The sequence below is a fragment of the Maylandia zebra genome, linkage group LG17 (genome assembly GCF_041146795.1).
Source record: "Maylandia zebra isolate NMK-2024a linkage group LG17, Mzebra_GT3a, whole genome shotgun sequence".
Lineage (NCBI taxonomy): Eukaryota > Metazoa > Chordata > Actinopteri > Cichliformes > Cichlidae > Maylandia > Maylandia zebra.
This window is the reverse complement of record NC_135183.1, coordinates 3,193,666-3,218,849: the sequence shown is the minus strand read 5'-3', so window position 1 is coordinate 3,218,849 and position 25,184 is coordinate 3,193,666. Positions and strand designations below refer to the sequence as shown.

Sequence of the window (25,184 nt, the reverse complement as noted above, 5' to 3'; positions counted from 1 at the left end):
TGGAAGCCGAGAAAGAACTCAGTGGCTGCGTTTGCCACATTTCTAACTTTGCATGAGATGAGTGTAGGATTAGGATGAGCACAGAGAAGCAGACAAGCAGACAGATGGAAAAACACACTGCTCCCTCATCATCCCAGATAGCATTCATAGTATGTTAGAGATTTTTTTTTTTATGCATCAATTCAAAGAAGTCAAAATCTAATTTGAGCTCCAGAGTTTGTTACATAATTGCATGATAAACAGAAGGGAAAAAACTCTAAAAGTTGAAAGAGAAAAAATCCACAACTAGACTCAAATATGAGTTCCCTATATATTTAGTCAAATGTAAACAGACTGTATGTGAAAAGATGGACATAGTTTATTGGGCTAAAAAAAGGAGGTTTTCAAACGACATTATTCCTAGGCAGCGGGGGTTGACTCCTCAAGATGAAAACAAGACTGTGGGAAAACAATGCTTGTGACCTCAATAAACATTTTCCTGGTGAGTTAGGCTCTGTAGTTTAAAGTCTTAATAAACACAACAGGATATTCATTTGTAAATTATGGATGATAAAGCAGGTCATGCTTTATTAGTGTCTCAAGGGAATTAACCATCCATTTAGGTGAGATTATGGTGGCGATGTTTGCTTTTTATCAACAGCCTTTGATCAGTGCTTGACTTAAGTGCTAATATAATCAGAACCAATCTGCTTGTATCACTAAAGGAGTCACACACTGTAAATCTGCAGTTCATAAAAGAGCTATTAAGCATACTTAGGATGTAAACAGATGGTGTAAACATAAATGTTTACGCTCATTTTTTTTTTTAATATCGACTCTCAGTTTTTATTTAATCTTCAAAAAGTTTTTATTGAGCAGTAGTTTTTCATTGACCCACATCCTTATCAAACCTGTGTACTTTATCATTATCACCTCAGCCTAATTATACATAATTCTGAACATGAACTGATGGAGAGTGGTTGAAAAACTAGTTAATAATTTTTATCGATTCATTTATCTAATAATTTAAAGCAGGGGTGTCCAACTCCAGGCCTCAAGGGTCGGTGTCCTGCAGGTTTTAGATATCACCCTGGGTCAACACACCTGAATCAAATGATTCGTTCATCACCATTTAGCCATTTAGGTCATTTACCCATTTAAATCAGCTGCCACCGCCTTTGAGGCTTGGAGTTGGACACCCCTGCTTTAAAGTAAATATTTTACTGTTTATTGATGACTTTTACCTGGGAAACACTGCTATGGATTGTGCAAATAATGACACATGAAAAACAACACGGAAAGCCTGACATTAGAATGCAGATGCATGTATGCATGTGATCTACATGGAATGTGGCTGCAAATGTGTTGTACCTCAGTCCTTTTTTGGGAAGTGTGTTTCTGTCAAGTGGCATGCTGTTAAAACACAGAGGATGAGCAAATTAGATGAACACCTGTAAACATTTGTTTTGTGATACACAAGAAAAAGAACTGGTCACATTTTACAAACTTGACTTTTGACATACACAAAGATGCACACAATGGAAAATCCATTAAGACATTACTAATGCACCTCAGTGCAAAAGACTACGTGGATAAAACAGGCAGAATTGAGATTGTTTCATTTTTGAGACAGCTGAACTAGTGAGGGGAAATAAATGTGTTTGCTGCTTCTATGCTCTATGATGTAATTCATGCAAAGTGTGTGGACAAAAAAATGGAAAGGCCTTTATAGAGGCTACACGTAGGAATGGGTGTCAGAAATGATCTACTGTGGTATTTTTTCTGTCATGGCTTTGGACTGTGAAACTATCAGGACTGTTAAATGTCTTTAATGCTAATTGCTATCCTTATAGTACTTTGAGACAATAACTACTGATTGAACTAGCAGATATGTGAAATTTAGGAGTAGAGGAGGTATTATTTATTTATTTTCTATAGTATCAAAACCATGCCAGAAAAAGAAACTTAAATTGAACCAAACTGTTTTGTGAATGAATGATTTCTTTCTGTTATTCATCTGTATTGTATGTCTACATCTTAGGATAGGGAGATAAACGTTTTGTCTCTGTTCTCAAATGAAACAATGAATACGATTCTTCCCAATCGTATTCCCTGTTACTCACCCCTCAGACAGGGTGGACTTGACACTGCCGGTTCGTGTAACCTTGGGCCCATGGTGGCCCAGCGGCATATCAATGGACTCAGAGCTGGTGTGCAGACTGGTCATGCTTTGGCAGCTCAGTGTGTCCTTGCTGCCAGCAGATGAGCTACAGGCAGGCCAGGGCCGAGCGTTGGAGGGCAGGGAGAGGCCAGAGGCTGGGCTGGAGGCCGGGGAGTCGGTGCACATGTCTGGGGTTTTACCATACAGAGGGCTGCTGCCACCGCTCAGGCCGCCAGCGCTGCCCAGGCTCCCAGTGCCAGAGGAAGGCGAGTCCAGACTGGCTTGTCTCGCCAGTGTGCCGTGCGGGCTGCCCAGTATTGAGGGGCACTTGCCAGAGTCGGGCGTGCCAGGAGAGCTGGCCTTGCTGCTAGCTTTGGTACCAAACAATCTGAGGGCAGAGAGGTGGGTGCAATCATTTAGAAATGCTCAAAAGACAAGTGATGAGCATCTGCAAGATCCTTACTGGAAAATTTAAGGACTCTGGTATACTTCGGGTGTGACAAGTGCAGTGATCTCACTGGTCAAACATTACAAAGAAAACTACTACAATGGTCACAAGAAACCCATTTTAGGATAGTGGAAAGCAGCTTTTATAAACATCCCCTTGCTTTGCTGTAGCAACAACTTTATATAACAGATAAAAAATATTAAGCACATTTTACAATACATTTCTCCCTGGCAGCGAACTCGACCTCGGCTAGATGTGAACTCTCAGTGATTTACACTGACACATCTGCTTTCACAGCTTCGCCGTTTCAACCCTGTGACTTTAAATAACCTAATCTGTTAGGCCACTCAACCCTGTTTGCCTTCTGCATATGCTCAGGCAGCCTGCTACTCTGCTTGTGCCTGTCCCACTCTGTCACCGCAATCACACAATATATAGGTGACACACTCTGGGGGGAAGAAAAAAAGCTATGACATGCAGATGAAACGTGTTGGCTTGACAGATTGGATGGGACGGATGTTTGGACGCGCCTGCCGAATGCATGCTTCTAATGAGTGAGGGACTGGTGTGCAGAGAAAGTCCTGTCTCTTGTCAGTTCTGATAAACACTGCTGGGTTGAATTTGCTGAATGAAAAGCCATCAGACCCTCATCTTCAGGGTAAAGATGTGTTGCATTTGCAGTGACTTATCAGCTACACCAGGGAGCAATCTATGTTATGGCACCCCTTAGCTATGCAGCCAAGTCTACTGACTCTATCAATATTTCCACGGAGGCAATCTAATATGATTTATTAAGTGTCTGATATTCATCTTGCACATCCAAACATATCTAAAATTGATAGAGATGGCATATATTTTAAGTGAAACTTTGACATTATGGATATCTTTTCTCTCCGTTATAGAAACCTGGGAATAACCTGCAGTGGAAAAGCGTCACTAAACACCACGTATCATAATGGATTAAACTCGCCTAAATTCTGGAGAAGATATGGTGAAAAGATTCAGTCTTTCAAAAAAAACTGCCCCAAATGTCCTTGCTGTAAAAGATGCTGCTTTTAACTAACAATCAGGGAATTGAAAAAGAAATGTGATGAAATGCTGGATTCACACAGAAACACAAAGTCAGGGACAAAGACAGAATGAGTGCAGTGTGTGCGTATGGTGTATCAGACCTGCGAAAGGTTGGAGAAGCGATATCGGGGTACTTGGAGCCTGGTTGCCTGAGGCCTGACTGGCCTGTTGAGGTGGAGGTGGGGCTAGACTTTGGGGAGGTGGATAGTCCTGCTGCTGGGTCTTGATCTGACACCGCCACTTTCTCCTTATCGGTCTGGTTGATGGTGATGGGACTAGAGCGTTCTGAGCCCACTTTTCCATCCCTGCGTTTAGTGCCTGTTTGCGTTGTTGCCCCACCAGCTGACTTGCCACTGACATTTGAGTCGATGCTGCTGGAGCTGGAGCGATGCCCACTGCGCCCTGCGGCCACCCCACTGGAGGATTTAGCTGGCCTGGGTAAGGAGCGGTACTGCAGGGTCACTTTCGAGCCACTGCAGCTGAGCAGGATGCCATCATCCTGGGGCTGTGAGCCATCCAGACTGGTCTTCCGCACACCACTGATGCTTGCACCTTTGCTGATGGCAGCTGAAGATTTGGGTGCCTTGCCCAGGGTGGCTGAGCCACTGGCGAGTATCGCACCACTGGAGGTAATTAGCGTGCCAGTGGCACCCTGGATCTTCTTGTAACCAAATGAGCCTGTGGTGGGTGGGCGTGTGATGCCAGAAGGGGGTTTCTTGCCTTCGTCCCCACTACTCCTGCCAGCGTCTGAGGGTGAGCGCTGGATGCCAGATGAGCTCTTGGAAGGCACCTTACCCTTCTCTGAGGCTTTTGCATCATCGGTTTTGCCTGTCAAAGTACACAAATCCAAAAATATCACCAATCATCGCATCATCTGTACTCGGAGTTTACCCTTTGGTGCCATAGAATCAATATATTGGTGCCCACAGCCAGAATCACAGCAATCGTTGCTCATGCTACAGCCAACCAAGTTATCTGAAGCACAACTCGCTGTGTTTAGTAAACATTTAAGATTCAGTCATGTTCATCTTAAATCAACATTATTATTACGACTTCTTCTTCAGCGTCACGTAAGCCCATTAAAGTTATTTTTGCTCTTTCTATAAAGATCACTTTCTGATGTCTGATGTGAAAAACATTCACTAGGAAATCACCTAGATACAATCATTTTTAATGTTCTAATATTAATACCAGTAATACTCGATCGATATATGTTGTAGATTAGGGGTTTTTTTTAAATGGAGTCTCCTTTGTTCAAAAAGTCACATTTTAATTCTGTCCCAGTCTATAATCGCTTTGTATAATTGCTCTACTTCCAAAATCACTTCTAGACAAAGATGGCAGGCTTCCTCTCCTACCTGGTGTTTTCAGGGCAGCGGACGTCCCCTTGGTTCTGGGTGGTGTAATGCCCACCTGGGCTGTCATACCCCTTCTCCATGAGCCTGTTTGGGACATCTGGGCCAGCGCAGCTGCCTTCTGACTGGCGTCCTCATACTGGCCCTGGGTTTGGGAGGATGGGGAAGACGAGGAGGTCTTCCAACGGGAAGAGCCACTGCTAGGATCCATGCTTGCATCCAGCTCCTCCTCTACCTTCTTCAGGTCTTCAGCTCCAGCCCAACTGCTGCTCACCACCTGCTCCGCATGCTTGGATCTGCTTCCTTTCTGGGACTGTGGGGGTTGTCATACAGAGAATCAGGGAGTGCACACAAACTGATAAGTAGATGGAAGAATTCAGTAACAAAACTGTAATGCTTCTGGGCTGCAGTTTATACCAGTAAGTCTTAAAAGCATTACCTGATCATCACTGCAGTTCCTTAACAATATTTATAAAGAATGCAAAAAAAAATAAAATGCAGTGACAGGAAATGATTGCAAGCAAGTTTTATATCTTGGTTTGTCAACCCTGCCTTAAATGGAAGAAATCAAATAAGTCACAATGCTTTGAAAATTATATGCAATATTTAAACTATTGAAAGGTGACACACTAAAGCAATACAGTCAGCAAAGAGTCAGCAAAAAGAAGTAAGTCTCTGCACAAGCTGAGCAGCGTGGTTTATGTCTGCATGTGAAGTGTTAGCTATCTTTGGAATCTCCCACATCCAGATCTCTGCTTTTGAGGCGCATATGAACGCACCCACACAAACTCAAACACATAGCAGTGACAGCTAGCCTACCGGAACAGATGGTCAGTCTCCCTAGCAACGGTAGAGTCTCTTAAGAGCCCAGTCTGTTAGGTATTTTATGAGGGGCCAAGAATACTTGGCAGAATACGGTGAACGTCTCTGAGGAGAACCGAGCACCGGCCCTCTGTCCACAGTTAATTCCTTGAGCACAAATATAGAAATCAAATTAAGAAAAATAGGAACTGTTCAAACTATAAAACTATACAGTCCTGCTCTCACTATAGCAAGTATGCATACTGCTGTGATTTGGTGCTATTGTTGCAATATTATCAAAGGAAATGTCAAATCACCATAAATCCTCAATCCCACATTGCCCCAATGCAATGCAACACCAAAAAAAATGAAACCCTCCATGCCTGCTTCTTTCACACACTCCACCGCCAGTTTATAATGGGAGCTTATCCCAACGGTAACAAAGCAAGTCAAGTAAGCGTGTAAAATTGTTGGTGTGTGCCTTGATCAAGACATAACACAAAGTTGAAAGAAATGTGAAAGTTTAAATAACAAGATGTGACAAGACATGCAAAGTCGTGATTTTCAAGTTGGTCACGGCAGGAAATGTGTTTTAGTTTGGGAGATAATTACTGTGCAACTAACACTGGTTACTCACAGCTGCTAATTGCTCTATAGGTATCATGACTGAGACTTGATGCTACATGCTCTGTGAGTGCGGCTTTGAACTAAACACTAATCCTACAATAACACCATGGTCACGATGGTAATATGCTTATCATTTATTACATTTAACTAAAACACATGAGGAGGTATTAGCGCATATATTTCATGAGATTATGGGAGAGTAGATAACTATGAGTGCATCCATCCATCTAATTTTTTCCTGCTTATCCAATTCATGGTCATGGGGGTTGATGGGGGGCTGGAGCCTATCCCAGCTGCCATAGGGTGAGAAGCAGGGTACACCCTGTGTGGGCTAACACAGAGAGACAGGCAAGCATTCACACTCACATTCACACCTATGGCCAATTTAGAATCACCAATTAACCTAAACTCCATTAACTTCATGTCTGTGGACTGTGGGAGGAAGTCGGAGAACCCACGCACACACGGGGAGAACAGGCTAACTCCACACAGAAAGGTCCCAACCAGACGGTGGATTCAGACCCAGGACCTAGGCAATAGTGCTAACCACTACACCGCTCACGGCAGTGCTTTCATTCTAATAACTAGATATTAGACAAATATCATCAAAGAAACTAAAACTAACAATGAAAATAATAAAAACTGACCAAGGAAACAATCAAAACTGAACTGAAAAGAGTCAAACAAACTGAAATTACAGTTGAAAATAAATGGGCAAAGCTAAAATAAACAGTTTAATGTGAAACTGTATAATAACTTTGATGCTTAGCAGATGTAACATTAATCAAATTCATCCTGACCTGTGACCATTAATACTAAACCCCCCCAATCATACTATATGTAGCAACTTATAATATTTTTGCCACATAAATAAATGAAAATGAAGCATTATGACATATGGTGGTACTAATGTAAACATTAACATCTGCACCAGAATTTATGGTAATCTCTCTAATTAACAAATGAGTAATTTTGCCTGAACCCATAGAGGCAGAGACATGGAACAGAAGCCTAAAAAAGTCATAGATGATGACGAGCCACAGACAACGTGTGGCTATCCCAGCTGTGAGCCTATTTGAGGCTATCGAATGGTTATTTTTTATGTGCTCACCTGCGCTCCTTTGCTTTTGCGCGATGAGCTGACACAGGAGTATGCAGGTGTGTTCAGATCATCAGTACTGATGTTGTCCAGTGTGTCACTTAGGCCGCTGCTCACTGAGCTGCTGTCGTCCCAGCTACAACAGGAGAGAGAGAACGGACAAAGAAGAAGACAATGGTGAGGCCACAAGAAGAATGAAGTTTTAACCATCCACGATAGCAAATCATTTCCAGTCATCAAACCGCTGTGCTCCTTTAGTGCATAATTTGATATCATGAGTTTTTGAGACTTCCCAGTTTAATTGTTTTCCCCACAAAATGACATTTGTAATGTAATGTAAATTTTTGTGTTTGCAAGCTCAAGCATTATTTGCTACTATCAGACATAATTAATCACCTGCAGTAATAATACATTAGTTTGTATTTGCTTTCACTGAGCTCTTACACACATATATACAGACAGGCAAACTGAGAGTCGGCCGGCACTATAGATGTGACAGCGCACAGACACATGTACAGTCCTGACAGTCCTCACACACAACAACTGGTTTACATACCAACATATCGAGTCTCATCTGTGTGTGTTTGCCTTTGTGTGTTGGTCTGTGTGTGTTTCGATGACACACCCGTAATTAGCATGACAAATCTAACCAAATAGCTCCAAGACTTTAATTTCTGAAAAAACAAATAAAGATGTACCGAAATGAGTGCTCACACCACATCACCCTATAATATTCAAACAGACAACAATGTCAAGGGGCTTTGATATGTCACAAATGTTCATTTTGTTAAAAAAAAATGATAAAATCAGAATTAAAAACATAAAGAATGAAATTCTGGAAATGGAGAACCCAGAAAGCAGGAGAGGCGGGATAGTAGGAGAGCTGGAGATGTGCAGACATGTGCAGAAGAAGCCCAGAGAAAATGATGGTGCTGTTGAGTCAAAAGCATAAGAGCTGTTATGCTTAAAACATGCATATAACTTGACTTTTGTTCCTTTTAATTGTGTTTTTAGGCATGATAATAAAGAGAGAAACCTACTCTACTCCTGTTTCCCAAACCAAGGTGTACAAAAACACAGTGCCTGAGTGTAGGCACTAAATATTAATCGGTGGTGTATATTCACTTGACACCTGTAATGAATTTAGCGGTGAGCAGACACCTAGCAACCCAGTTGTCCACTGGTGCAATGCAAAATTGATTTGGTCTTCTGACAGATTTCAAATGAGCAACATTTATCTTCACAGCCCAAATCTGACCAGGCCCCTGACTCATAATGTCTGCAGGAAACTTTAGGTGAAACAATCTGTAATGAGATCAACATTTCTAGAAATTTAGGCTGGAAAAAAACCTGCCCCATGTAAAAAGAAATATTTCTATAAAAAAGCACAAAAGCAAACATCAAAAGTAGGGCTGGGCTATATCATACCGTTCACGGTAATACCGGTGTAATTTTGGGCAACGATAGGAAAATGAAATATCGCGATAGAATATGGGTAAAACGCGCATGCGCAGTGCCTAGGTTTACATACGCACATGGCGGCGACGCAGAATGAGAAGAGCGAACACGGATCGTTAAATGAAACGGATGAACCAGAATTGGTTTGTAAAAATGCTGCAACTTCAGTGGTGTGGAACTGGTTTGGCTTTCGTCCGTCAGATACACAACAAAGCACTATTTTTGGTAGCGCATGCTAGCGGGCCGTCGTTATTACCGTGTTGTTTGGAAAATATGGCACACTTAAAATCAATCCTTTGATATTTTTTTTTCTGAAAATCGACAGTGCCCCTTATAATCCCGTGTGCCTTATGCATGAATTCTGGTTGTGTTTACTGACCTTGAAACGATTTTATGTACACGGCGCTCGAAAATCTGTCAAATGTTTTAGTACGACTTTGCTAAGCTACGAACCCGCACCGCTTGATGGATTGCCGGAGCATTACGGCTATATTAGGCAGGAGCCTCGCGGAGTGATATGTATGATATGTACTGTGCTTCAACATAATATTACCATATTGTGTGTGTGTGTGTAACCTCTTTTTAAGTTGTGGATATTATACATGGTTATGCTGAGGATATGTCGGCCAATTTCCACTGGAAATACCTTTTGGTTAAAATGTCAGCAAGGAATTTGCACTGTAAATTTTTTATATAACTTCAATGCACATAAAAAAACAGCTGCTTATTTAAGTGAAAATACATTAATGGGGTTTTTTGCACTAAAGTTGTGGAGTTGTAAAGTATTTTGTCTAGTGTCAATTATATCGTCAGTTATATCGTTATCGCAAATTTTAAAATTTATATCGTGATAGATATTTTTGGTCATATCGCCCTGCTCTAATCAAAAGCCAATTTCTTATTCTGTCATTCTAATTTTTTATTCTGAGATTTCATTTTCCTTCAACTCAAAGCCATTATTGGAAAAACGTCTCAGAGATGGAGGAATAAAGCACAGCAGAAGCTTGTCGCACAAAAAATAAATGCTATCCCAGCTGTCAGTCTGAGCTTTTCAGTCGTGTATCTCCAGCTTTAGAGGAGCTATTCAACAAAAAAGAAGCTGCTGTTGAGCACTGAGAGTGAGCTTCTAATATCAAACACAAGTCAAACCAAGTGTTGCACTCAGTGTGTTTCTGCACATGCCAGACTTTTACAAACAAAGCTTGATCAATGGCAGTGAAACATGCCTGGCTTGCTTTGCTTTAATCTTTTCCTCTTAAGCTGATACTGCGGCTTACCTTTCACTGGATGAGTGTCCAGGGTAACTGTACAGGTTTGTTCTGGTTTTAAGATGCATTTAAAATTTTGGTGGTGACAGGCTGCCAGGTCACCTTCATGATCTGATTTAAAGTTACCCCTTTGCTCAGCACAGCTTGTCTCACAAACTACAAAAGTGACAGGGGGAGTTACGCCGCACACTGCTGCTTCCTGTGAGACCAGCCTTCCTCAGCGTGACAGACAACAGGGGCAGATGGAGTCTAACTTAAACCTCCAAATGAACTTGGGAGCCCTCCAAAATAAAACCCCCGCCAAAAAAACATTTTTGTTAGCAGAAACACAGAAAGATGTCTTTTATGTCTAATTAAACTTAAAATTATTGATATGAAAAGCTGAACATTAAATTCTATTTTTAAGACAGGATAAGCAGAGATCAAAGACAGATGGTTTTGCACACCAAAAATCATTCAAGCTTATTTTAAAACTTCTCTGTTTACACACTGTTAGCAGTTTGGAATTTCCTCCAAACTGAGATTAACTGGACTCGATAAATCAAGTGCTGAGCAGTTACAAAATGCAAATGAGGGAATGGTGAAACAGCAGTGGGAAACTATCATCATAATAAGTAAGCAAAGGCAGATGGCAGTGAAAAAGCTCACTGACTTCAAAATAAGACTTATTTTGCACTGGTCCCCTGGTAACAACAGATTGCCCTTTCATTCTTTGGTGGCCTCTCTAATGTAAAATTAAAAATCATCTTTGTGAAGAATTTTTCTGAACGGTCGGGGAACGACTGAATGACTTTTTACATAATTAACTCTGAATCATGCTGAATTATTGCTGCATGCATAACTACAAAATGCAGATGATCAATATCTTTATCATTCACTTCTTTAACAATCCATCTTCAACCAATTTATGTTAAACAGTATAATGAGCAATGGCAGCATCTTTCTTTAGTGAGACAGTGTTGCTAATGTTGGTGCTATATTTGGAGAAAAATTGAGAATTCTTGGAATAAACAAGATGATATTTTGGGATTCTAATCACACAAAATATACTGAACAAAACAAAGGAAAATAAGTTCCAGATATCTCAGCACAAATTCAGGTAACAGCTGAGCACCGGTATTGATCAGCTCCCACATATCCTGCACAGAGCTCAGAGAAGACTCCTATTACTGGAGCTTCAGTGTTAGTTGAGCTCAGTGAACAGTAATGGATTACTGGTCTTGGTTTGTGTGATTTGGCTGGGGACTGCTGCAGAGCAGCATCCACGCTCTGTGGAACTTCCTGGGATAAAGTGTTGATAATACAAAAAGAAAACAACAATACATTCTCCTCCTCCGCTTTAGAGCCTGGCTGACTGTAAGGGGCTGAATATTTTATCAGGATGACTCCCTGAAACTGGCAGAACTCTGACTAACCAAGCTCCTCCTCTCAGACTTGCACGTCACAGCATCTCCTACTGGAGAGAGTGGTATCCTTAAAAATGGCACAGACGAACTCAGTAACCCAACAGCAGGAGGCAGGCGGGCCGGACTTCTGTGTCATAGCTTCTTAAATTAACAATAAGTCACAATGTACAGAACAGACTACTCGAGTGGAGATACTGGCTTCTCTCCCTTATTTCAAAAGCAAGGCAGTAAAATGAGAAGGTGGTGTGAATCAAGTCATAGTGTGAAAACATGCGACTTCCTTCGTGATGCTGTGACGTCTCCAGCTGTAATGTCCTACATAGTGCAACTTGTTATAAGTCAGTATAGGACAGATTCAGTGGTATCGAGCTGTAAGGTAACTAGTGCTATAAAAAGGTTTGGCCCATTTTTAAGTCCCCGGGACCTGCTGGGGAAATCTCAGCATGGAAAATCTACAAAAAAGGACGTTAACAAGGCACCTGCTGACCCAAAAGGAGCTTGAGTAAAAAGTGCTCATGAGCTAAAGACAGCTACCTGCTGGACTGATGTTTTTATTTCACTGCAGATTCTATTGTAAATCTTTGATTTTCGCAAGGTGCCTCCATGCTGTGAATGCATTGAAGGGCTCCATTCAACCATGCAAACATCATCTCATGCAATATTCAATACAGCTGGTCTTGTTCCTTCCACAGCCCAGAGGAGAAATGCTATTAGCGACGTGAGCAAAGGCTAGCACTCGGGATTACACTTTATCTTGGTGATAAGCGTGATTTTGACGAGTACTTTAATAAATATTTGGAGGCGGTAGTACTGAAAAGTATTAAATTGGTATCGTACAGATGAAAGAATGAAACATTTCCTCAGAGGACCTCTTATGTAACAAATCAGGAAAGAAAAACACATTGAACACATTTAAGTGTGTTCATTTTTATGTTTTCAGCTAAAAGAAAGATTTGTCAAAAGAAAAAAACAACACTAAGACAGTCATTTAAATGACGAGGATAAACAGGAAATTGAAGTGACATGAACACAACGATTACCTCAGACGACCAAACAATAAAAAACATTCAGAGATAATAATCAAACCTGATGAGCAGCATTTTAATTTAGTCTAAAACAGTGGAGTGGATTGTCTTTGAAACAGTAAATACCTCTTAGGACAAATGTAGAGACTTAAATAATGTAAATGGAAAGCACTCATTTGCATAGAGACTAATCCAAATTAATGCCACTGAGCTCCTGCAGTAAGACTTAAAAAAAAAAAACATTAAAAAATGCAAGTCATAGACTTGAAATGATTTGCAAGCAATAGGCTCATTTTCTCCTCGGATGGAGTTCTTACAGAGCCGAGCTATCAGAACAAACTGTACAATATGACGGTGCTCAAAACACACGACAGTGTTCACAGGTTCAAAACAGAGCTTAGGTATAGAGCAGTTTCCAGCTTTGCCATCAACTTACCTCCCATGGGTTGGGTGCTGTCTGTTGTTTTATCAAAGAAGAGTTCTACTTTGTTCAATACCACGCCTACACTACCAAGAGGCAAAACCCCACCTAGCAGAGAAGCTAGGAGCTGTGGCTCGACTGGGAGTCAAGAGAGAAAATGGAAACAAGAGAGAGAGAGAGAGGAGCAAAGGAGTCACTCAGTCTTCCACTTTTACCCACTGCTACTGCCAGCTCCCCCTCCTCTCTCTTCGTCTCCCCTCCCAACCAGGATGGGCCTCTGCCAGCCAAGGAGTGCCAGGAAGACATGTCGTCAGCAGGGGGTTACTAAGGGTTAATTAAATGACGATGACAATGCAGAATAGAGTCAAATCAAAGAGGAAGGTCTATTCTGGGGAGCAGAATTTGTTCTGTCTTTGGTAAAAGCCTCTGACTGGAAGTGACCTCATGAATAATGTGTGAGATGCTCAGCAACGACTGTCCACGCAGCGTTGCGTTGGGATATAATTAGACAGATTCACGACTCCCCTCTTTGATTCTTAGGCAAAGAAAAACTATAGAGCTTATTTCTTTTCACCAGTGAACTTCCATTCACGTAGTTTTGTTTTGCTGAACACTTGATTAGAAAAGCTTCCAAGACATCACCGACATAATGAGCCATGGGGTTTAACCATTTTCTTTGGATTTCCCGTTCAATGCTAACGCTAAGCATTCCATTTCGTCTTTTAATTTTAACTGAAGATTGGTCTCTGATGGCAGAAATGTACTTTATCAGGGAGAAGTAAAAGTGAACTGGATGCTGGTTGCTGTGTTGGGAAAGAGAAGTCAAGCAGCATTTACTTAAAATAAGAAATGTCCCAGAAAAAAAGCAAACAAACTTAACAATCAGACCCAGCACTGACTGTGGAATCGAATTCACCTCGACACAACTCAATTAAAGGAAGGAGCAGGGTGACCTTGGAGGGATGGGCTGGAAATATGTCTGCTGCTAAGCAGTGAGCCAGCAGGACAACAGCAGTGCCTGGCCTGACTGGTTAATGTGTCCAGACGTCCTACTGCAATGCAGTCAAAGACAACAACAAAGTCTTTAGCTGTTCAGCACCGTAGGGTTTACAGCAGGCTAATACATCCCAGCAGGGGTTTGTTCAAGTCTATGGCAAGCTGCTGGCAAATGCAAACAAATAACCCGCATAAGCCACAGTTGGTCCAACCACCAGCCTCCTCCTCCTCCACTGGCCTGAAGCTGGAAACTTCACTAAAATATGATTTAAAGCTCCATACAAACAAATACAGTACGGCATGTGACGGTAAGTCAGCAGCATTTTTGTATTTTCTGAAGAAAATGTGAGCAATAAACTACAAAAGTGTTAAGAAATGTTTGGGTTTTGGACTGACACTAGACAAAACACACCAACTAAAACACATCACCTCAGTTCATTGGAAACACCCCAGACCAAATAATCAGTCAAATTACACTGATAATAATCAAGAGCATCATGGGAGACCTCCAAAGTCTGTTCCTCATCTCTTCTGTAGGATGACATTAGAGGCTTATTTAACAGCTCCGTGCATAATCTATGATGCTGGTTTGCTTAGGTACCAGGATGATAAATTTAGCCATGTGAGGATTTGATTGGATAAAATGGAGGAGTCCATCTGTGAGGAGAAAAAAGGGACATCAGACTTACTGCCAGATTCAGAGCAGGTGGTGAGGGATCTTAATCTCTACATCAACAATGGGTGAGCATCCAGTCTCTCAGATGTCTTACTCTCAGCCCTCTACTTCTGCACCATGCAGCACAGATTACATCACTATAAATTTAACATATTTCTTTAGTTTGTAAATATCACTCAACTTCCAAATAGGGAGGCATCGGAAGCTTATTCACCATCCAGCACAAGTAACAGGAACTGTTTCTTTTTTCTGTAGGCTAGCAGTCAGGTTGCTAGCACAAGGAAACACACAATGGATGAAGATATACCAAAAGTTCAATTTCATTCCAGAAATCCCATTAAAATGTGGCTGTTAATGAATTATTCTGTATGCGTGAAGCTTAGCAGCACTTTAGAAACCTGTGTATCTTTACTGTTTAAGGGTGAGGTTTTAATTATAAATTATAATGTGGATTAAAGTAATTCTTATGATTTTCAGCATATGTAACCTTTGACATTATTTGCAGGCGGGGACCCTAACATCTGAACCTATTTCTTTTTTTAAGATCCTATTCACTCAATATTTAAAAGTGCCCTGAAAAATATATGGGACCCTCAGATTTAATTGTATTTATTATTAAACACAGAAAGTTCAGAAATCAAGGGGAGAAGCAGCTTGACTGTCAGGACTTCAGGCTTTGTCTATAAAAATAATGCTGTTAAAAATATACTATGTATGGTTTTACTGCAAATGACCAAACTGTATGTTGTGTAACCACAGTCCACCTATTTTGACTGACTGTAGGTGGAGATGCTGCGTCTGTACCAACGTTGACACCAAACCTAGTTTTGAGAATGACGCATGGATATTTCAGAAATGTTATTTTCTGAGCTGTACTGTGGGAAATGAAGGCATCAACAAAAGAGTAATGCCACCTAGTACTCATTACAATGACACTGAACTCACACAGCAAATAAAAGCAAGGAAAAAAAGGTGTGTTTTAAATGAGCCCTAGAAGCAGCAGGGCATCGGTGGGTCACACAGCCACCGTCTGCTCTGTCTGACAGGTGACTTGGCAAACCAAACCTAGCATCCTCTGCACTTCTGAAACAGAAAATCCTTTGTATTCCTGGGATTACAGCAGTAAAACTTGATAGACAGTGGCAGCACAGTGTCAGCTCTCCAAAGCCCCTCAGCTGAGGTTTGCATCTGACCAGCTCTGATCTCTGCGTTTCACCAGAATAAACAATCAGCCGCTGACACACAATCGTGTGGAGACAGACTTGACATGGTTTGCCACAATTAAGGACTAAAAACGTAACTAGTTAGTACAACAGTCACCCGGAATGATAAAGACTAAACAGTCAGCATTTTATTTAGATATTTAGATTTGTTGATTTTCTTCTCTATCAGATGGTTAAAAGCAGAATTATGTATTGAATCTGGAGTCTGATGATACCTAATTTGGGACACAAACAGTAATAGGTTTAAAGGCTTTGTAAATGCTGTTTTGCTGTAATTATACCGCAACACTCGTCATTTAACAAGATTACGATTTCATAATCCACAACAGAGTCAGGCTCCATGGCAGTAAAGTGAATTAACAATGACAGCAGCTTTGTTGATTCTTATCTTCACTAACTCATTAGGCCTGTCAGATGATGAATGGAGTCATATGCTTGGAAATATTTAACCAAATGAATTGATGAACCCGAGGCAAATGCCCCTGTGGTCCATTCTTCCTAAAATCTATCCAACATTACCTTGTAATCCACCTATTTACAACAGACCGACTGTTGAACAAATCTGGATTGGCCGAAAAGTCTAAACTCAAAAATGCAATTAAACATTTCTTAAATCGATCCTCTTAAACAACACGAGACACCCCAGAAAGGAACGAATAAATCTGATGCTGTCACTTCAAGTTCTGTTTTTTCTTTTTTAGTTTCATCACAAATCTCTTCTGAAAAACATGCAGACAATTCAGTGTTTTGAACAAATTCCCAATCCAAGTAAACTCTCAGTGGAACATGGTCCGCATCAACAGTCAAATAAGCTGCTTGCTTCTCTTTTGTAAACATGGCACTTTAACTAGAGAAACTTATTCAATTAAAAGTTTTAAAATCAGCAGAGCGTTAACACTCGAAACACATTTGGACCATTGCTGGTAATGGATGAAATTTCTTTATTTCTAATACAGCTCTAAATCACTGTACAGGTAAAATCAATGGCTCTCCTTCCTTTTTTCTTCCTGAGTTGTATTACATCTATTCAAACATGTGGGTTACGGTACAGCTGGACACACACAAATAAGCATTTAAGGAACACCTACATGGAGTCTCTATTATTGGTGTTGAATGTCACAGGAACCTCACACTGTCATCATAAAATTAGTTATCAACACAGCCTGTGAATGCCTGGTTACCACACAGGCATTTGCATCAAGAATCCAAAAACTGTCCTCATCTGTGACATCTTCTGAGCGTACGTAACACATTGTTACAGGACATGATTCTCTCATGCCACTTCATGTCAGTGTAATGTGAGTCAGCACTGTGTCGTCACAGTTTTTCATAAGTCAAATCACTCAGACCTAAGATCACTAAAAGTCTAGAAAAACTGCATGAACAGAAAGTAAGAAAGTGCATACACCATACCCTGAGAGAAGAAAAAGTAAAGGAAATAAAGGATTCATGATTGCATGTTAACTGTCCCCTCCTAAACTGATCACATAATTTACTTATGATGGACAGACATCAATTGCAATACACACCAGAGCTCAGCATCATCTGATGCAAATCAGAACTATTTTGTCAAATTATACCATGGGAAAGGGTAATAATAGCTCATAAATCATTTTATGCTTTTTGCTTTTGCTCTTATGTCTGATGAAGAATAAGACCAAAAGGGCGGGTGACTGAATCAGCCACTCCCCCCAGCCTTAATCACTTTCAGTCCCAGGCAGGTATGGATGCTCAGATGACCCAGATGAACTGAAGCAGAACTTGACCATATGGGACGTATCATCAATGAGAGAAATAGACAGGGCAAGCCTGACCTCACTCAGTAATATCCCTTCATCCTTGTCACCCACAAGTCCACGCTGATGAGGCCAGGTGGATAGTTCACCTCCGTATGGAACCAGGGGCATCTCCAGTGCGTCCCTGCTGCCACTTAACTAACCAAAAGATGAACCCCTGTGCACGCTAATTGTCTTCAATCAAGTTGAAACATTTCTATATTTAAATATCGTATTAATTAGTAATGGCAGGAACATACTTCCTTAAAGGGCCTAACTCCTCTATGAGGTATCAGCACATTTAAATTCTAATATATGACTGAACATTTATAGGATAGTGAGGGTTTAGCAGGAGTATATTTAATCAGGCCTATCTTTATGCTATGGTGTTTTCACATTAATTGTAGTTATAGCCAGGAGTTGAAACTGATTTAGCATTTTCAGTTGAGGAGTAACCAAATTTGATAAGCAGTTTCACAAGTAAGAGTTAACTTCCATGTGCTGCAGCATGGAGTTGTCAGTGATGGCATGGAGATGCTTGGTGATCTTTCACATGAACATCATGCACATTTTCTGCACCCATACAACAGAATACATGAAAGACATTGAGGTCAATCCATCAAACGATGTCCACGTGGATATAAAACAGGAAACGTGATATTCAAATAAATTCTGAAACCTTTTCACTGGATAAAATTGGAATGATGTTCTATGTTTGATCAGTTTAATCGGTTTTCATGATCTCTGGAATTAAGAATTTACTAACGGTTTGCTAAATTAATTCAGGTATAAATGTATTTGGTTAATTAGTGACCAGGCTTAATGTCTATTTGGTACAATTCTCATCAGTAATTGGAAAAGAGAGCTTTTCATCTAGTGTATATCTGGCATTTTGAACAGGTCTATTCTAAATATTATTTTGATTTAACTTCTGATTTTTACCTATTAGAATTGTAGTTTAAACATGTTCTTTTTTGTTTAAGTCTCAGTGAAATGAAAATACATTTTTTAAAGTGTTCATACTTCCTGGATGCTGGATACTTTCTTCTTTTATCTCGTGCTATAGGCTATGCTATATACAGTAGCATAGGCCTATTCAGACCTAGTTTTATCCTTGAGATCTTTCTCCTTCTGCTGGTCTAACAGCACAGGTATACAAGGAGGCTAACAGTTAGTCTTCTCCAGCATCATCGCACTAGTTCAACAACCAAATCTGCAGGAAATTAATATCCTTTTTTATCCATGTTTAAACTGAAATATCATTATGAAACATTATGCCTTTGGACCACTTTTCTAAGGGTAATCAATCATCATACTATAAAGATTTTATGTATGTGTGTTCCTTATTTCCCCCTAGATGAGAAGACCGATCTTGATCAAAGTTTGCATAAGGAAAATTCAATATCTAAATCACATATCACACATATTTTACACAAATTCCACAGTCACATATATTTGTACATTTGACAGATCAGCTGAGTATACATTGGAAGATCAAATACACATATTTGACTGTGAGGAAAAGTGGAACCCAGAAACAGTTTTGAGGTGCAGTTAGGAGGTGAGGGGTCAGTTCAGGGTAAGACTTATGGGATGTGTGTGGGTAAGCAATAGTGTGTGTGTATATAAAGAAAGACATGTGTACATGTGTGCTGGTGTATATGTGTTGGGAACATAGATAAGACCAGGATTCAATGGTACTCCTAAAGTCAGAAATGCCATGTCCATCTTGCATTTAGCAGCATGTGCTTCCTGAAGTTCCACACAGAAAAGTTATTATTGCCATACACACACACAGATACACACACACACACATGCACACACAACACACTTATATCAGTGCCAAAGAATAGGAAACAGGAGGAAAACGGAGCGTCCAAAAACAGGGAAACTTTCCCTCGAGCATCTTTGAATGAAGAGATGGCTAATTAGAGTCTGGTTGTGTGGGCCACAATTTGCCCATTTTTGAGAGGAAATATATCTGTATGCAAGCATCTGCACAAGTGAGGGCACATTTGCATGAACATACACACAGTTGGGTACTCAAATCAGTGATAAAGCATGTCCCAATTATCACAATTTGTTAAGTTTAGCCGGTGTGCACTGAGGTGGAAATACTGAAAAGGACAAATGTCTGAAAAACTGACAGTTGCCAGAAGACTTTAGAAAGCTTAGATAGCAGAAGCTTTGAGACGCTCCAGTTTCAGGTGCAATACAAATATATTCTTCCTAAGCGGTGCCCCTGGAAGAGATCAATGAGAGAGACTTATATAATGACTGCGTTTGTCATTGGTAGTAAAAAAACCTTCTCCTCTAAATCTCTTCACTGCTTACGACAGCAAAGACAAGTAGAGCGGCTTCTCTGCGACTGTCACTGCTACGCGGAGTGACAGGCCGAATCCTGCTGCTCAGCAGCACACACGGCATATGGAGAAGTCTGTACATGCACACAAACACACATACACCCACACCTAAATACACTTAAATGTAGTACACCAACAAGCTTTCTTTTGTGAAGCATGGACAACACAACCACAGCACACTTTCAACACATATAAACTTGTCTCCAAGCCCCCGAAGCTTTAGACAACCAAAAAACGCAGAGCCAGCTGCCACAGTCCAGCTGCGAGAAAGAGATGGCAACACACTCGAGCCACCGGGATGCTAAAAGAGAAGCCCTGTTACTTATTCATGTCTCTACTGAGAGCGGGGAGCCTGCTGGTGTCAAAACACTCTCTTTGGGCGTCTTTTCTTGACAGCAGAGCCATGAGCATGTGCTCATCTATGTTGTATAACAAGAAGGTATTTTTAGGCAGGTGCTTTTAGCCAAGGCTAAACTCAGCATTGTTTTGAAGCAGACTGATCAGAAGAGGGATCTGAGCTTTTGTCATTCAGCTGTTTTCGAGCAGATGGTTGGCTCCAGGGTACTCGGTTCTAGCACAGATGAAATCACTGGAATACTACTTTGCGAATGGATGCCTCTGACAGCCAGTCAAGTTACAGTTTACGCCTTTTGTCCAAATTTGTCTGACTGTAAAATGTTATTAATTGTCATTAATTAATTCCACAGTGACCTTGACCTTTGACTAAAAAAATCTTCACCTACAGTCCCAATGAATTCTTGTGCTAATCTCAAAGAAATTCTATTAAAGTATTCAGATTATTAGTTTAGTGGGATTGGAATCCACATGCGGAAAACCTGAAATATCTCCAACCACAATGTCACCTGCAGGAAACCATAAAGTTACTATCAAAAGCAGCTGTACGTGTGACGCTTATTGACTTTGTTCTATGACAATTAGGCTCTGTCCTAATACTGAGGATGAAAGCACTCAAAAATAAAACTCCTCTTCTAATCTTTTGTCTTTTTGTAAGACATAGACACACTGGCACAGCTCATTTAAAAAGAAATGGAGATGCGCACATACAGTATCTCATGTCATGACCACTACAGTAAACATTAAGTCCACGTGGTCCTAGTCCCAGATGGTTTCAGTCACCTGCCAGCCATGATGAGTCATTTAGATACATATCCTGAGGGGCTGTGTTGGTTTGGGATAAAAATGCCATGGATGGCAGCCAGGGGAGCCGTTATGGACTGTAAAAAGCACGAAACATAACGAGCCTCGTGGGAACTCAGTTTACGTACACAGACCAACTTCCACTTTCTGCCTCTGAGGAACCCTGTCTACTGCTGCCAGCAGAACTGCGGAGAGAGTAATGTGCATTTTTGTATCCGTGCTCATGCTTGAGGTGGTGTAAAAGACATGAGTGTAAGTGTGTGTCCTTGTGTGTGCAGTTTTCCAATTATTACTTATGACAGAAAGGAAATCCAAAGGAGAAGGACGAGGGGGGGAATTTTAATGGCCACAAATTATTTACCTTGCTGATAAAAAAACCAACGAACAATAAATGCACAGTTATCTCTTGTGAACAAATAATTTGTTCCAAAGTAAACTTACACTATCAAACTATCAGCCAGAGACGGATTAAATCCCAGACTCTAATCTAAGAATTTCTCAAAGTCAAAACCCAATCTCCTCCATAATTGGGATGCTGTGTTAAATGAAAACAGAGTGTAATAGTTTGGAAAATATATTAAATTGAAAATATAATCTGATTAACACTTTGATAATAAATGCAGAAGAAATATTAACAGTCATTCAATGCACTAGTTATCACCTAAAATTATGACCAAGCCAAGTAATTTAAGCCAAGTATGTTCACCTGGACAAAAGAGCAGTTGGACGGACATTTGAGACAGAAAGGTATCATACACTAGCTGCCAGTTACAGGGCAGGCAGAATTTCATGGATACAGTATGTTCACCTCCTAAGCAGTTATAATCAAGATAGCTGGACATGAAACGTGCGAGATCAAATACTTTCTTGCATTTGTCATTCCTAGAAAGCCAGCTTACACATCTGAGGTAAAAAGTTGTTTAAAGTCAGTGAACAAATTATTTAAACTTGGGCCTCATCCTCTACTCATTTCACTTCAAGCCAAGGGGCTTTATGGAAAAGCACGCTGTACCACAGAGGTAAAGCCAGGCTGAAATGTAGAGCTGAGTGAGAAATGGATTTGCCCCCTGAGTTTCGTGTCCGTGGGAAGTGACAGCCTAGCTACTGACAATAACACGTGAGAGGCATGCATTTTGTGCATTTCTGTGTATATGCTTGCCTGCATGTACTTGATTTCATAAAGGAAAAGGAAGGAAGGAATGAAGTAAACAGGGTTCCAGAGTTCAAATTCTTTTCCTTCTGGGAGTCTGTAGCCTGCGGGCATCAATATTTCCTCATTGCCCCTGAGGCCCAAAATGCTACTGCTGACTTTAGTTCAAAAGAGCAGAGCATTTTTGGATTTAAGTCAAGGAAAGGTGAGAGACAGTTTAGGCAAAAATATTTAAATACAGAGATAAAATGCAGGGTGAAGCTGAGCCTTGGCAGTTTGCTTGGTTCATTTTTATTCTTATCCTAAGACATCTTTTTGCCTCAGTGTCAAATCTGATAGGTCAATCGGTTTGAGACTGATGGGGCAGGTTAATCTCCTATTCTGAACCTCTGGTCAGGACTAGTATGTTTTGCCGCTTGGCCAATCACAGATATGATCAAACTCACCTCGGGCTGACTGGCTTGACTGACTGGCTTGTAACAAACAAGCTTGTGAGGCTGAGCACATAACCAAGAAATGGAAAAACTGCCTGGGTTGCAAAACAACTGAATCATATACAGAAAACACACATATTACAAGCAAAATATCACCCGTGTTTCTGCAAGTCATGCGTCATATTGTGTAAATCTGCCTAGTGTAACCATGCACATGTAGCATTAACAGAATCATAATCTTTAAAATCACAGGACTACTAAACGCTGCCACTCATTAAAATCTTGACAGAAGCTGAAGCTGTGACACTGGGAAATGTCACTGCATCAGTCAATTCCCAGCAGTCTCTCTGATGGCTTGTCATCACAATCTTAGCCTGACAGCTTTAAATCGATCGCCAACCCTCCTTCGCCCCTTTAAATCTCTGATGGTGTTACAGCAGACTTGTATAACCTTTGAAGGACATATTTCTTACTTCCTTCTTACCCTTTGTTTTTATGCCAGGCACATCTAAAAACCAGGAATGACATTTTGCCACAACGTTTCAAAGAGCCGGAAAGTAAATAAATGGCAGACAGAAATGAGGCAGGTCGAATCTTCTTGCATTCCACGCATGCGCAGGACTGGAACGTAAGCGTTTTCGGCCGTTTCAATGTGGACGCACAACTCTGTGAAAACGACTGAAAACGATAGTGTGGACACGGAGCGTTTTCAGACGTAAACAACGTTTTCAAATCTATCCAGGCTAGTGTGGACGTAGCCTTAGTCACTTGCCCATTCTCTGGACTTTGTATCCTATTAGGTTTGTATCCTAAAAAGCCTATATATTCCATTAGCTTTAATATCTTTGTACTGATATCTAATATCTTTAATTGTTTTGGGTAATATACCCAGATATTCATGCTTTTTAGCTCCATAATGCTCATTGTGCTGAATGCTTTAACCGACAGATACAATCAGGTATAATATGATATGGCTGCAGTTGCTATGGTGCCAACCTTTCTGCCATTCTGACCACAGCACATTGCTTTTTTTCACACGCACATGCATCACTGGCTGCAAAGCACAGTCCAGTGGGTTTGTCTTAGCAAACACCCACCTGGCTATGGTTGAAAATGAATGACAACGAAGCTATCAAATTCACAGCCAGATGCTCGGGAGAGGAAAACATCAGCTAAAAGCCAACAATCAAAAGTGGAATGTGAAAAGCTGTGTTCAAATTTGAATATTAACAATGTGCTTGCATGAATCTCAAAAAGTGTGAAACCGGAGCTACTCCCGGGTGTGAACCACAAATGAATCAAACAGGCACCAGAAAAACAGGCAGCTATGACAGTCTCCATCCTCACCTGTCAATGTCACCCTGCATCTCTTTGCTTCCTCTTTGGGATACGTCTCGAGAAGAAGCTGCATCTGAGGCTCGGCCGGTGTTCCGTGCATACAGATGAAGGCTGCCATCTGTAAGGTATCTGTGAGGGGAGAACAAATTACAGGTATAAACGTTTAACTTCAGTTTGCTTTAGAAAGTTATTCTTTTTTAACTCGTGGCTCTTACACTTTAAGGTCCTTGTTTAAGTGAAGAAGAAGCAAATTATGTCAACTAAACATAAAGGAAGATGCTACCTTGGCTAATCTAAATAATGAACATGAAGACTGTGTGTGGATTTTGCAAAGTCGGTATAGAGAAGCGAGTTTGTGTCTCTGTGTACCTGACAGTGAACGAGCGGTAAGATTTGAGGCAACTTCCAGATAGCTATCAGACACGGCTGGTAGAACACGGGGGCCATTAGCGCTGAGTTAATTAAGCTAATAATTCAGCTAATCACCTTTCCCTCCCAACATGTTGTTACATTTTCTGCTCTGTTCTTCTTCTTTAATCTTGCAGATACCTTGCTACATCACACCTCATCCTTACCATTCCCTCACAGTTTTCTCTTTACAGCATATCTTCTATTGGGAGTGTGTGCTCACATGATTGTGTGGGTAAAATGTGAAAAGCCTTTTCTCCTACGTGCTTAAGTCATTTATTGCTATTGAGCGAATGAAGGTCAGAAGCCTGCTGCTGTAATGACTTGCAGAAGACACAAACTCATCCATTCTCACTCAGGTAATCTGTCAGTGTCGTGAGTCCTCTCAAGGTTCACATAAATGTATTACTTGAAACATCCTGTGTGTGGTTTTACTATGAAAAAGTATACATAGCCTTGCTGTATGACAGTAAGCTATTTGTATTAATGTGCAGAGAAAGGCAGGTAAGGCCTTGGTGACTGTATGAATACAAACTAAGCATGA

The 25,184-nt window shown here is 40.8% G+C and overlaps 1 protein-coding gene across 10 annotated transcripts in view; it reads right to left on the bottom strand.

The window, feature by feature from the left end:
- The window catches only part of nav3 (neuron navigator 3), a 408,804-nt gene that overhangs the window by 26,848 nt on the left and 356,772 nt on the right, over positions 1-25,184 (bottom strand). For 8 of the 10 annotated variants that reach the window (XM_012915615.4, XM_076876163.1, XM_012915613.4 and 5 more), the window contains 6 exons: positions 24,242-24,361; positions 7,554-7,677; positions 5,018-5,327; positions 3,761-4,487; positions 2,103-2,528; positions 1,351-1,392 (listed from right to left, as the gene is read on the bottom strand). In XM_012915615.4, the coding sequence (XP_012771069.2) occupies positions 1,351-1,392; positions 2,103-2,528; positions 3,761-4,487; positions 5,018-5,327; positions 7,554-7,677; positions 24,242-24,361 (1,749 nt within the window). The remainder of the gene's footprint in view (positions 1-1,350; positions 1,393-2,102; positions 2,529-3,760; positions 4,488-5,017; positions 5,328-7,553; positions 7,678-24,241; positions 24,362-25,184) is intronic. The other 2 variants (XM_012915616.4, XM_012915618.4) reach the window with 2 other exon arrangements.